At 41.8% G+C, this 14,473-nt stretch overlaps 1 protein-coding gene across 1 annotated transcript; it reads right to left on the reverse strand.

Moving 5' to 3' along the window:
* Positions 1–10,911: 10,911 nt before the first annotated feature.
* Positions 10,912–14,135, reverse strand: LOC132996006 (caspase activity and apoptosis inhibitor 1). The gene is made up of 6 exons (XM_061066297.1): positions 13,950–14,135; positions 12,572–12,766; positions 12,087–12,171; positions 11,919–11,976; positions 11,754–11,809; positions 10,912–11,620 (listed from the first exon to the last, which is right to left on the reverse strand). Exons 1-6 carry the CDS (start codon positions 14,052–14,054, stop codon positions 11,133–11,135), a joined length of 987 nt encoding a protein of 328 aa, XP_060922280.1. The 5' UTR covers positions 14,055–14,135; the 3' UTR covers positions 10,912–11,132.
* Positions 14,136–14,473: the final 338 nt, after the last annotated feature.

Below are 14,473 nucleotides of genomic sequence, written 5' to 3' on the forward strand. Positions count from 1 at the left end.
CAAAGAGACGTCAAGGACAAAACCTTTAAACTGGCTGGGGGGGGGGGGAAATAAAGTGCGCTGCCAAGAAAGAATCTCTGCCTGGAAATTATTCAAAGCACAGCCGTGTAGAAAATATCCAAGTGCTCCCAGAGTAGAACCGGGGTTCAGGTCGGCTGAGCAGTTCCTTATCACAAAGACTTTGGGTAATTGACTCAGACATATCAAATAAACTTTCCACAAAAACTCACAAGTAAGCAGGTATGACATCCTAATGGGCTTCTTCATTAAGACTTCAGGCAGGGGGGTAATGTGTTGGAAATTAATGTGACGTTTTCGACTCCAAAGAGCTTCAGTCTTCAGTTATTTCTCCGCGCCGTGGATGTAATTTATGCACAGTTGTGATCTAATACAACGCTGTGTTTTATCCCCACAACTCGGGACCACGTGTGCACACATGGGCGGCGGGGGGGGAGAGCAACAGAGAGCAGCTGGGGTGTAAACAGGGATCTGATTGGAGCGGAGGTTTCGCACTGTGAGAGGAGTCACCGGGTCAAACAGACTCGAAGGCTGAGGCGGCTGCTTCCTAAGAGCTCTGTGCCAGCAGGTACCAACAGAAAAATAATAATAATAATTACCAGAATAACTTTGTGCAGAAGGTCACGCTACACATCGAGAAAACAAGGAAGGTGATAAACAAAAATAAAATATGAGACAAGTCTATGAAGCTCAAGCATTCCCAATTAAATAGGCGTTTTTGTACATTTGAATAGGTGAAGCCCTGAAAGGGCTTGAGCTCTACGGCTGGGTTTGTATAGGACATGATCGGTGAAGTACTTACAAGTATACCAATGTTTATTACACAAAGTAGTACAGGTCAAGACAAGCTCTAGAACTCGGAGAAATCACACAGCCAAATGGTGAAGTCTGACAGGCCATGGTCAAACACACATTATATAGAGAGGTTAGTTCCACCCACGACTTTGGGTAACATGTCATCTCACCCAAGGCCTCCTAATAAGGACGTGTTTAGTACATGAAGATGAGAACACACTGGTCAACGATCTTCCCTTCACCTCTATCCATTTGCTGGACAGAGGTTATTCCCTAGGTCAAAGGTCCTTCCAAAGAAGGAAATACCTACTTAAATAAACAACTGAAGGCCTCGCTGAGAGTGTCTGAGAGTCTCGAAAATAAGCATCATATATATCCGCCTGTCATTCTATTTAAACACATGCTAAAGTCGTTTACTCTAGTGAGTACACGACATCGGCAACGGCATCTTTCTTCCTTAACGACGTACAATACGTCCAATAAAAATGAAAATGAGACAAACGGTATGAGACGGTAACTAGGGAAACTGGTCCCAAAAAAAGCCAGCAAAGGACGATGGATGTGGTCTCCTTCCTCTGCAATATGAAGGGGCGAGTCTTCCCCCATTTGAGTTTTATCCAACACTCTGTGCTATTATCATCATTTCCCACTAAGCAGAAGCTTCCCAGATACTCCCCAGAGAGCGGCATTGAGCTGTACTCGCGCCTTCGCCACGTTACCATGGAAACGCTCCCGTGGCGTAGCCCATTACAGAAACAGACACTTACACATCACTTTGGTGAAGCTTTTGGGGGAAGATTTCCGCCCCAGAGCGAAAACACTGCAATCTGGCCAAACTTTAACCTTGAATCTGACATCAGCAGTGCCCGGGATGTGTGGAGCTCTTTGTTTAACTTGGACGTGCATCACTTCCAGATGTCGAATTTAAAGCTTTTTCAGTTTTGTTTTTCAAATAAAATATTTCTTTACTTTTCTATTCTTTTCTATATTGATATATAGGAAATCCTTATTCCTAGTCTGGATAATGAATAGAGGAACCTGCTGGTGATGGCATCAAGGGTCCTCATGATCCGCTGTGCCCCTGTCACCTGGCTCTGTGGAACAAACCACTGTGAGCCATATGAGAGGGGGGTACAACCTTTCAAAACGTCCAAAACACTATTTTGCAACTATAATCATTATATCCAATGTATATTTATATGAATTATTGTGATTAGACAATAAAAGTGCGTCCAATGCATATTATTATAGTATTTACAACTAAATAGATGGAATTACTGTCCCCCGGTAATATCCACAACATCACCGTCCAGATCACTCTTAATCAATAATTCAAGTCTGGGCAGGGGGGGGGGGAAGGCGTTTTAGGAAATAGCGGATACTCGCGGCCAACAAAACAAAGTCCTAACCTGTAAAACAAAACAACTCCGGCGCATAATTACCTAAAAACCAACTGCTGCAATTATCTCCGCTGAACTCAAACTGCTGCTTCTTTCCGTCAAGCGTAAATTGAAAATAACAAACAGCCCCCCGAGCAGCCCCTCCCCCCCCCCCCCTCACCTCAGCACCCGTGTCCTCCATCACCTGAACGAGGAGCGGTGATGAGGTTAAGTACAAACAGTAGCCTCCGCCTGATTGTTTCACATATTCAGCTGTTGGGAGCCATTTATTCTGGAAGGCCTGCTCGCCTCTGATTACCGTGTCATCCCTGCTCCCGTTGTAAAGGCCTCTGGATTAAGGATGATAAAGCTTTTGATGAAACGTCCTACATGGCTGGTGTGACTTCCCCCCGCTATTTAAAATGCATTTTTTAAAGGGCTCGGAGGTAAACTCTCGGTGACAGGACGTGGTTTGTTTACCTCCGGGGAGCAGAGACAACAGAGACGGGGGGGGTGGAGGACTCTGAACGGACACGCGCTGCATCACAGTCTAAAAACCGCAGTCATCACTTTCATCAAGAACACCGGTTCCTCTCTTTATGACATATCATTACCGCGATGACTAATGAGTCACCTCGGAGCAGGTTGAGGTGGGTGATATCAATATTGAAGAGCACCATGATAGGTGGACCTTTGCAGTGAATACAGGATGACTCATGATGGATCTGGGTTTCAGGATGTTGATTTTTGAAGCGACTCATCACTTCCACGCGACCTTTAATCGCAGAAAAAGAAAAAAAAAGTGACAGTCGGTTCATTTCGGGGAAGAAAAATGGCGCCGACGCTCGGTTGTGAAGTCGTGCCGCGGCTGCGTCGCCTGCTCCTGATTAGTTCGGGGACGGAACCAGATTAAACCGAGTGGCGAGGGAATGTTAATTTATGTTCCAGTCACTTCCAGCTCACCTTGATTAATTCCTGAGAAACCGTTATTAGTGTGCTGAACTATTTAGCCACTGACAAACAAACAGTTTGTTTCCAAAGCCGTGGGACACAGTGCGAATCCATTCCACGCTGACATTCTTTTTTTGCTCAAGTATGGTTGTGTTCTCTGGTTGTAGTGAAGACACGTTTCAACATCATTTCCCGCTGAATTATTAGCAGGGGGCATCAACAAACATCACTTTGTCTGCAGACTTACCGCCGCAGGCAGGATGTGCAGGTCCTGGGGAGTTGGAGCAGGTCCACAGGTTCCAGCCACTGGAAACAAGGAGTTACACGACCACCTCGTGTCCCGGCACGGCGCCGACTCCATCGAACAGCAGGTCCGGCAACACCTGTTCCTGCTGAGGTACAAGAGAGGGGTGACATTTTAACATCTGTCCCACGTTGAATGTGTGCCCGCTTTAACATCGGTGATATGAGGACCTCAGTCCCAAAAGGATCTGGAGAGGTGCATTAATAAACTGAGCAAAATAAGCATTATATATAGGACACAGGAATCATCATGCCCAGTTCACAGCTCCTACTTTACTCCTCTATGTGGAATGTGGGTCTTAACGTGGAGGAAGATGTGGACAGTTTCTCATTCCAACCTTAAGTACTTTACTTTTTCTTCAAAATGCACTTTTTAAACTAACAGCAGTTATTGGATTGTGTGGAAAACACAGTTTTACAAAGAAACGTACATATCCATATCTCAAAAGGGCATTATTCATATTCACAGAGAAACTCCACTAAGACTAGTGAGCTAATTAGGATAAACCAAATCTGTGTGACGGTGACCAAATGCTGAAATTAAAAATGGTTCAGATCTTTATACTGCATGTAATTTACTCAATTTTACCACTCAGGAGAATAGATGGTATTTCCGACTATATTAGAATGTAATTTAATACAATATAACATAACATTATACAAGTTTTCTCAATATGCCCAATACAGGCACAGCAAAGCAATCAGTTTAATTTAGTTTAATATCTTTTGTTTTACTGGAAACCACAACGCTTTGTTTAGGGAGATATGAAAACAGAAAATTAAGGATAATACATCCAGATATATATAGAAAATGGCGTTAACCTTTAAAAGACTGTTACTCAGTAATCTCAGGAGATGTAAAAACAAACAAACAGAACTTTTTATTATGGTGTACAATTTAAAAATGTGCTGTTGTTTTATATAGATTTACATATAATGGTTTAATGGATTGTTTTCCTTTGGGTCTTGTAAGTGCGTATAGGTTGGAATACATTTTTGATACTGTTTAGTAAACATAGCTGATAGTATTAATCTTTGTTCCAGGCTTCAACCTCATATACTGAGCGTGAAGCGACTGGAGGAAGCAGATATTCTGCTGAGATCACATTAAACACCTTCCCCTGATTCAAGATATATTTATGTATTTAAAAAACTACAGCCAGCAACACTTGGAATCACTCGATTCCCTCCGTCACGGCCGTTTCTCCTGATTATTTTCACATCAAAATGCCATTTAAGTTGCAAAAGTGCTGTTTCTGTACAGCCCCTCACAATCAGAGCGAGGGATCGGCAATCAGATCGGGGGGGGGGGGGAGCGGGCGGCAGACAGTGGCTGCTTAATTGGCTGTCAAGAAGTGGAGCTGAAATAGCGCAGCCGTTCACATGATGTGATGAAGAAGAGGAGATTATGGATGTTGGGACTTGAAGTGGCGAGCGCGGGGGCACAGCTTTGTTGGTCGTGTGACTCATGCTCGTCGTGGAAGAGCTGCGGCGACGGCTCCATATGTCTGACTTATTACCTTTCATAACGGCAGAGCTTAAGGGAACCTGACGGGCTTGCTGAGATCAGCTCTCAATGAAAAGTGATAAATTACACTCGGCCTACGTGTTGTTTCTGAACCAGAGAGAGGAGGAGGGGAGGACAGAGAGCGGTGCCACCGGACACAAAACCCAACAGATTCTGTCAGAAACAACAAAAGACCAACAAAAAAACTCACTTTGTCTCTATCCGTGCTAGGGTTGCAAAATTCCGGGAATATTCAAAGTTGGAAACTTTCCATGGGAATTAACGGGAATAACGGGAATATACGGGAATATACGGGAATTAAAGGGAATTAATGGGAATTAACTGGAATAAACTGGAAATGTTGTTGGTAATTTATACTAACTGTATTTACCTTGTCATATACAGACATAAATATAAACATTTTGTTGTGTCATAGGCTGATTTTAGCCCTGAGGAAACTTTGGGCACTTGACTATATGCTTCTGCATCGTTGTGTCATTCTTAACATAGGTCTTTGCACAGTATTTGCAAATGTACACAGCCTTTCCTTCTACATTGGATGGGGTGAAATGTCAATTGATGGATAAATTCATTGAAATAGGCTGGATGAAAAGATGAACAATCCTCAATAAGCATGCTAATATTTTTTCCCCGAGTAATATCATCGAAACTTATACCTGACTAGTCCTGCACACTACAGCAGGCCTCAATAGCCCTGCTGTAGATTGAAGGATGCTGGGAGTTATCTGTGCATGTGATGGAATAATGCACAGTGGAGGGTTGAAATTCAAAGTGCAGTGTGTGCTGCATTCCATACATCTTCCAAATAGAGTTTTGAATGATGTTTTTATTGCTCAGCGTTTAATTTGCATAGTTTTCTTTTTTTTTCAAAATTCCCAAAATTCCCGAGCTTAATATTCCCATGGAAAGTTTCCAGAAATTTACCGGAAACTTTCCGCCCCTTTGCAACCCTAATCTGTGCTGCTGTTTGGTTTTTCCCTAAAGAGCAACACGCTGCAATGTAGTTAAAACACACAACAAGCCCATTAAAGGAAGGCAAGGAATGTTAAACCCTGATGGGAAGACGAGCAGAAACCCACCAAGCAATATCCCCCTCTCTTGACATTGCTTTTGACAATTACTTATGTCATACAATTGCTTGCCAGCTGGTGGTGGGGAGCAATTTGACAGTTTTATCACAAGTTTGACAAAAGTAATTTACTCGGCTCAGTCCTGTTCGTGCTTTTGTGGGAAATAAATCATCCAAATGAAAATAAATAAATGGCGCCCCGCAGGGATCTTGACAGTTCAATGTCTTCCAGCCCGAGCGCAAATGGTGTCGTCTTCACCGAGCGTCGTAAAAAAAGTTTGAGTTACCAGGGCTGCGTGGCGTGATGCATCATGTGTCTGGGGGACGCTTTGCTGGTCCAGAGCTGCTCATGGGACAGCTGGGACTGGGACTGTGCAGCTGGTTAAAGCTGAGCATCACAATAAGTGTGGTTTGGTTTAAAGAAATTGGAAATAGAGTGTTTTTTTACTGTAATTTATGCTTTTTTTGATTTATTGTTTATAAGTGTTCAATGTCAAACTAACATAAAAAAGGTTACTTTATGAATGCATCTAAATACACGCAAGTACGCACACATGTTTTAAACAAAACATTGTCAACCAACTAAAATAATATATCATGTTAATTTGAAATGATAAATTAATTAGTATGTTACCAACTGAAGTAATTTTGAAGCTGGTCCAACATTTTCTCAGTGGAGAAGCAGTGATATCTCCTGCGACAGATTGATTTACTAGTTTTCAAACTGCTGCAGTCTACAAAAGAAAATATACTGTCACTTTGGCCAGTGTATATTTGAGCGTTGTTACAGTTAGACTCTCTTAGAGGATAATCAATTCCCTTTTAACTGCCGTCAGCACAACATTTATTACATATTTATCCCTTTTCAGCTCCCTTTTTTTCTCGAGGTACATTCCCCCAAAATATAAGGCCATACTCTCATGAGGGGAATGCCAAATTGAAAAATGTCGACTAGGTTTTTCTGATATACTGAGGTTTGACTCACATATAATAACGTGCATATTTAAGAGATGCTAGTTGCTCTGTTATAGTGCATTTTGACATTTAAACCCAGTAGGACTGCACATACAAAGGATCAATGCATCACAGGGACGATGCTGGCTAACGCCCCCAAGATGTGACAGAAGGAAACAGGAAATAAGAGGAAGCTGGCTGAGCAATGTTTTTCTTATTTTTTCAGTGGTATTTCTTTGAGGTTTATGTCGACTTTTAAATAATACTCCATTTAAAAGACATGAAAGCTTCTCTTTTGCAGAGTTTTTGTATTAATTATGGCTTCAGGGTGCTATCGCCCTAAATTCTCAAAGGGCTGCTGTGTACTATCATAGATGTGGTTGCAGTGTGCATACTCATTTCAGTGGGAATCACTCATGTTTACTGATTGAAGATAAACCATGGATTCCATGAACATTTAAAACCAACACCACATTACACATGCACTGAACCGTCTCCATTAGATGTCAAATATATTTATTTCTGGCCCATCTATCCCGGGATCTGGGGGAGAAAGCACCGAGACCCCGAGGATGGAGCTTGTTGATCATGTCGCTGCAGCACTGGAGTTGGCTTTGATGTAATATTGGGATATTTCATTTGATTATGCTGATTTGATTGTGCGAGGTCATCCGTCCTGCCCGCCGTCTCTCGGTATCCTTCAAAAGCATTTGGCTTTTATTGGCTTGCTGGTCTACTCGCCAGAATTTCAATGGTTGTTTGATGGTATTAATGCACCATTTGAATGCAGGCCCCGAAGTTGCAGGGGGAGAGACCCATGTGGGGAGAGCATGCATGGAATCTGAAAGTCAGATGTCAGAGGAGTCAGTGGAGGGGAGGAATTCTGTTCCGAGTGCAGATACTACACTGGAGTGGAATATCAAATGTTCAAATCTCTCACACAGATTTTTGGAGTGAGACTGACAAAACAAAAAGGGAGCTCTTCTCTCTCCAAAGAGCAGCAAACTTGCAACATCCCACTTCACATTTTTCAAAAAGAGGTTCTGCCAAGCTCGTGGCACTTTGAGAAGAAGCCAATCATTTACGCACGCAACAGGAAGCGAGCGGGGGAACAGATGTGCCGCACACCTGCCACCGGGCTCCAACAATCGCCCATTCGTCTGCATTCAGTGACAGCGGATTCAACAGGGCACAGAAGGATCCATTATGCCTGCACTGAGAACACCATTCAAATTATACACCACATCCAGTCCAGAAAGTCTGAAGCATCAGGGCCGGTGCTGAACACAGATCCACGAAGGAGTTATTATTAGCCACTATTCCTGGAGTCATCTCTATATTTAAATAAACAGCACATTTAAATGCTTCTGCAGCCGTTGAGATGGCAATCAGGATTATTGCCGGTGGAACCGTAATTAGCATTAACACAGAATTGGACATTTAATCAAAACAGAGCACATCCAACATTAAACATCTCTTCTACTTTGTTGGGGAAAAAATGGTGTCTGAAATGTGTCCAATGAGTCATTGCTGGAGGAAATCAATTCATTTAGCCTTACAGAGGTGCTGAGTTATTTATTGCCTGTCAGCACGAGCTGTTAGTTCAATTTAATTTCACGCTGCATAGAGAACACAGGCTAGTCAGAGGGAATTTGAATGGGATTACTTTATTTATGCAAACATGTGTTCTTAAAAAATGCATGACTTTAAATTCCTGTTCCTCACCCGATAGTTTTCCCTGTGGTCACTAGGTCACATCTAGAGTTTCAAATTGCAGTGACAGGTTCCAATAGTAGTAACCAAATATCTGACAAGCCGAGTAAAAACCTCACCTGTACTACAGCAGCTGTGCTTAACACTAACATCAATGTGTCAGGACACTACAGTTACTATGGCATAAGTACATGTGGTACTGTGGTACCTGTGAGAATCAAGGGGTTTGTATGTCTCAGTGATGCTTCTGAGCTGCCTTGTTTGGGACACAGGCATAAAACTTACAGCCAGCTCCTTGTGGGTCCTTCATCTGTAGGGACGGACATCAGGTTGGAATGAGGTCGAAGCGGGATGGGCGGCAAGGTCCAAGGACTCGATACCTTCCATTGGTGGTCTTCTGGGCACCTCCAACTGCTAGGAGGCCCTGGAGCAGACCCAGAACTCGCAGGAGATCACATCTGGCATGGGAACATCTCGGGGTCTCCCTGGAGGAGCTGGAGAATGGTGTTGGGAAGAAGGACGTGGGGAATTCTCCTCTTGACTTGCTGCCGTCACGACCACACCCAAGATAAGCAGCAGGGAATTGACTGTGACTAAGCTTGACCAAAGCTTACACATAAATCTGTATTATGCAATACTACTCAATAAAATAACAGCGTAGTAAGCAGTGGGCTTTGGCTCAATCTAAAATCTGCACATTTCTTTTGAGGTTTGACATTTGCAGCCTTGTGCATTCAGAGTTTAATGTTTGTGAATTTGTATTTGCTCTCCAATGTTTATTTGTTGACTTTCTGAGACAGTTACACAGTAAAAGTTGAACATAAAACCCACTCTAAAACAAAAGCGTGGGTTTCAACCCCTGATGAGCATCACTGCCGCAGCACTGAGGGAAAGTGTGGCTATTAAACAGATTCAATCTGTGGGCACATGAACTTTTTTGCACGACCCCGTCTTTGACTTTGATAATAGCATCATTCATGGAAGCGGCGTGCCTCGATATTTTTAAAACAGCCAGAGTTCATTTGAATTCACAAAAGTGCTCCCTCAAGTTTCACCAAGTTCCATCAATCCATTTGTCAGCCTAATCATTCTGAGCTCTGCTTTAAAAAGCCATTTATCTGCTCATGCTTAATAATAATTGGCATTCTTATATCGGTAAAATGACACTGATAAATACTCTGCAATCACAGTCAGCACAGGCACTTAAGAAGAGTTTGTATCCCTTTTTACCAAAGTGGACGTTTTTCCTTTTGAATTCATCAAGGAGCAGAAAGATAACTGCACATAAATGCATAAAGAAAGATGCGTTTAACCCTCCGCACCCTCACTTCTCCCATGAAATAACCCTTTTAAATGCAAATATCCAGGAGGCTTCTTATCATACATTTCATTGTCTCCTTTGGGGTAGAGGGGGAGAGCTAGTTTGCTTTGCATCTGCATGTAATTACACACACACACACTCATTCACTACATTATTAGGTAAGGAGAAGCTATTGGTACTAGTTGCTGTATGGAGGTATGAAAGAAAACCATAATCATTTGAAAGTTCAAGTGACGTGGCAGATCCAAAAGTGAGTGATCCAGTTTAGTTTTGGGGCGATCTGCAAGGCCACAGATACTGTTAAAAAAGTTGAGCTATAACCGAGACGTTCACCATTGCAAATAAAGTGATGGCAGTGCAGGCACGCTCCAGCCCGACAAGACAAACAGGTGTTCGATGAAGAAATACCGTCTCAACAACACTGCTGCCACCTGTTCTGGCTTCCAGGACTCAGCCTGCAGCCACAACATTAAAACCAGCTACTGCCTTTAATAATAAATAAAACCAACATGTTATCATATAAAATAACATAAATCTTATGCTCACTTCCTCTAAAAACTCACTGAGAACTTTTGCCATAGCAGAGTAAATCTTTGCTGAATTAATGAATTAATATATAATATCAATAGCTGGTTACTTGACTTTAATGCTCCCCATGACTATTTTTACTATAATGAAAGTTAATAAATAATATCTCGTGCTCTCCCATAGATTTACTGCAGCAGGGTAATACTGCCATCTAGTGACCTGGGGGGAAAAAGCATTCGATATTGTTAACACGTTCAGCAACCTGACCAGGGTAAAAACCACCTGAATATAATATAGAAGCACTATAGATGATGGATGAATGGATTTCAAGTCATTGACAGTAGAGCAGGAATAAAACGGCTTTTTGTTTTTAATTAGGTAATAACCAGTTTGACACACCATTCCAATATGGAGTAATAATGCAAACATGGCATCGATCTTACATTAAGAACACCAATAAAAAAAAAAAAAAATCTAGTTTACAAAAACTAAACTAAATTCAGCATCGGTAAAGTTTGTGTTTCAAAGTGCAAAGAAACCATTAAATCAAACAAAACACAAGTATAAACCATGTTAGACATTTTTCACAGAAGAAACCTTCTTCCCATCGCCGGCTTTCATCAGAGCCTTGATGGCTCTCGCCCTCATTTCCAGCTCCAGAAGCTCCAGCTGTTGAATGGACGGCTGACTAGCAGCAGGTGCACCACTTGAAACCGGTCGGACTTGAACTGGTAGGCTGACGTCTGCAGTCTGCGGTGGTGAGCTCTCCTCTTTAGCTGTCTCTTTACTTGAAGTAGAGGAAATCGCTAAAATCTCACTGACGCTTTTATCTATGTCGATTTGAATGTCTTTCTTTGCTTCGGCTGGTTTGGAGTCGGCGGGAGGAGGCTCGGGAGGATCAGCTGGCTCGGGGTTTACAGGAGGATCAGCTGCGTCCCGACGGCTGCCCTGTAACTTCAAAGCTTTAACACCCTGCTCTTCTTTGGGTCCCTCAATGTCACTATCATAAGTGTCTGCATTTATGCTTAAGACATCGCTCTCCTCACCTGAGCCACCAACCTCTGTGAAGAAAATACACCGAGACATTTCAGATATATAATATTATACAATGGTCCATTTGAATCATTGTCTGTCTTTGAATTCTCTGATTGAGTGTCTGAGGAATGTTCTTTCTGTGGATTGAATAGCAATTACCTTGCTTCGGGTCCTCGGTTTTGATGCAAGATGTGGAGTCTACATTACTGTCCTGCCTCGATGGGAAAAATAAAATAAACACATCAGGAATCACAGTAGAGAACAAGTTGGAATTTTACTCCGAAATTAAAATGGTTCCTTTAGTAACAGAAAACTGTAACTCACTGGCTCTCCATGGTTTCCTCTGTGTTTTCATCCCCATTTCCAGATGTCAGTTCTTCCCCTAGACACAATAAACAACTTCAGGTGAATGGAAATGCTTTGCTTGCAGAACTGTATTGTTTTAAGCTAAGACATTCGAGAACAAGAATGTGCCAGTTAGTTGTTACTTACCTGCTAAGATTTGAAAAATATTTCTTTCTGGGATCGGCTCCAGTTGCTCCCAACAGAGGTTTTTGATTTCCTCTAAACTAAAATCCTGTGAACAATAACTTGTTTAAGCAGTGCTGTTGGATTTCAGTGCAAAACTATGACCACGCTTGTCACATGTCTGCCAACATATTAGTTTGAAAGAAAGCACCTGCCAATGCAGGAAAGCGGGTTCGTGAGCCACAAACCAAAATGTCTGAAAATACAGCAAAACATGTTGGAAAGTTTCCGTTGAAATGACGATGATCCATTTTTCAGGCTGGTTATGATACATCTCTGAGCTTTAGTTGACAAATGCTGCTTGATCATTGGACGTTGCCTTAATTATTTATCACTTAAAATATATATGTTGGAGACAAGTAAGAATAAATTGACAACAAAATAATTTTTATTTAACAGTGATGTTTTTATTTTCTCTTCATACTAATATTCTGAGATCCCTTCCTCACCTTGAGCTCATCAGGCAGCATCTTGCGCAGCTTCTTCTCCCCCAGCACGAGGAGACACTGCCGCAGCATCTCCTTCCTGTCGGCCACGTAGGCAGTGATGGGTTGAAATGGGAGGTTGAGGTCCAGCCCCCCCTCCTCAATGTCACTGCCAATCCTGTCCAGCTCTCGGTCAGCACATTCATCTTTGGAGGTCACCTTTAAAAAAACAGTACAATACGTTAAAAGACATTGTCTGTAGGTCTGTAAACCTTAATATCAAATGCTTTAACTGATCATTTGTTTTATTCAAACTGCTTTTAAGAAGTCCTAATACAGGGCACGCCCCTTAATGAATGTATTTCAGTATTATCACCCGTTTAAGTTTAATGGGAAACAGATTAACAAGTTCCTAAAGTTGACAAGATATATGCTAATCTTGTGTTATACTGAGAGGAGTTTGTGATATCTAGCTTTTTCTTACTGATACAAATGGTGGATGAAGTGCGGAACTTGGTCCAATTTTGGAACACAAGAAACTCAAGCCTAAAAAATGACAATGATTTGAAATCAATACGTCCGTAAATGTGTTAACACCATACACAGAAGGGTTAATATTTTAATTCCACGTCAGTGAATCTTATGATCTTGTTGTAAGATTGCTTTTTGATGGACTGTCCGGACATCACCTGATTCTCCTCTTTAATAGAAATCTGAAAACACATCTTTACTCAATAGCCTTTCTTTGTGCCTAAATTGTTATTACAGTAATTAGTGGTGGTGGGGATCTTAATAAAGATAATATCTGTGAAATGTTTATACATTCACTGTTATGTTTGTGTTGTATAGAACTTTGGATCAACAAGGTAGGTTTTATTGGACTACATAAATGAAGTTGTAGAACTCGTATAAACACTCAGATAGTAAAAGAGACGTGACTGAGGATTTGTGTGTTTTCTCTTCTGACAACTCAATAGAAATGAAAACGCATGGACATAGCACGTTGTTCTTCTTGGTAGTTACAGCCACACGAATAGAGTCACACCACACACACACACACACACACACACACACACACACACACACACACACACACACACACACACACACACACACACACACACACACACACACACACACGATGATGTCACGGTCCACCAGCTAGGAGGTTTTTTTACAAAGCTGTTACACATTAAAGGCAAATGTTAGCTTCTGCTAGGGCAGAATTATCCCTTCCACTGAGCTTAAATACAAATAAATTAATATATATATACATACATAAAGAGCCTAATGTTGTAATTTAAACAAACATATGTGAAAAAGTCCCGTAGTTTCATAAATGACTGTATTCACTGTACATGTGATTAGCATGATTAGCATGATGCTAGCTTGGTTCTCCCACCTCCACATTCGCTCCCGTACTCCTGCGGCCGCTGTTGTCGTGTCGCTCTTCAGACTGCGAGTGTTTCCTCTTCTTCTCGCCACCGCTCGATTTCTTCTTCAGCATTTTGTATCTTTTAAACCGAACGACGCAATTCGTTCTTATCAACGAGGTGATTTGCTCTCTTGATGTAGCCACTTGCTAGGATTGAACGTCGCGCAAGTGTTGCGTCACAGGCGAGCGACGGCTACTTCCTCTTGGGGACGGAAGTGAAACAAGCTTTCACTTTCTCCATCACCACCACCAACAGCACCACCTGCTGGTCAGGATGATTCTGACTGAATTTCATAAACCACACAAGATAAAGGCATCAGATATATTTTGTAGGCAGATACTTGTAGTGTATAATTATTGAACTGAAGTAAATTTGTACTTTCATAATTTGTACTTACTTTATTTGACAAAACAATTGTGACACTCCTTCATAGTTTTTTTTATAGAAGTCCAAACTAAGAAACAAAAAATAAAATTAACATCAAATTTAT

Source organism: Limanda limanda, chromosome 22 (genome assembly GCF_963576545.1).
Source record: "Limanda limanda chromosome 22, fLimLim1.1, whole genome shotgun sequence".
Classification (NCBI taxonomy): domain Eukaryota; kingdom Metazoa; phylum Chordata; class Actinopteri; order Pleuronectiformes; family Pleuronectidae; genus Limanda; species Limanda limanda.

Bases quoted from the DNA above. Each gene is read 5' to 3' on its own strand.
- LOC132996006 (XM_061066297.1), bottom strand. From the start codon at position 14,054: ATGCTGAAGAAGAAATCGAGCGGTGGCGAGAAGAAGAGGAAACACTCG. The intron at 12,172-12,571 runs GTGAGGAAGGGA...TATTGTTCACAG, and splicing joins TGCTGCCTGATGAGCTCAAG to GATTTTAGTTTAGAGGAAAT. The intron at 11,977-12,086 runs GTAAGTAACAAC...TATTGTGTCTAG, and splicing joins TATTTTTCAAATCTTAGCAG to GGGAAGAACTGACATCTGGA.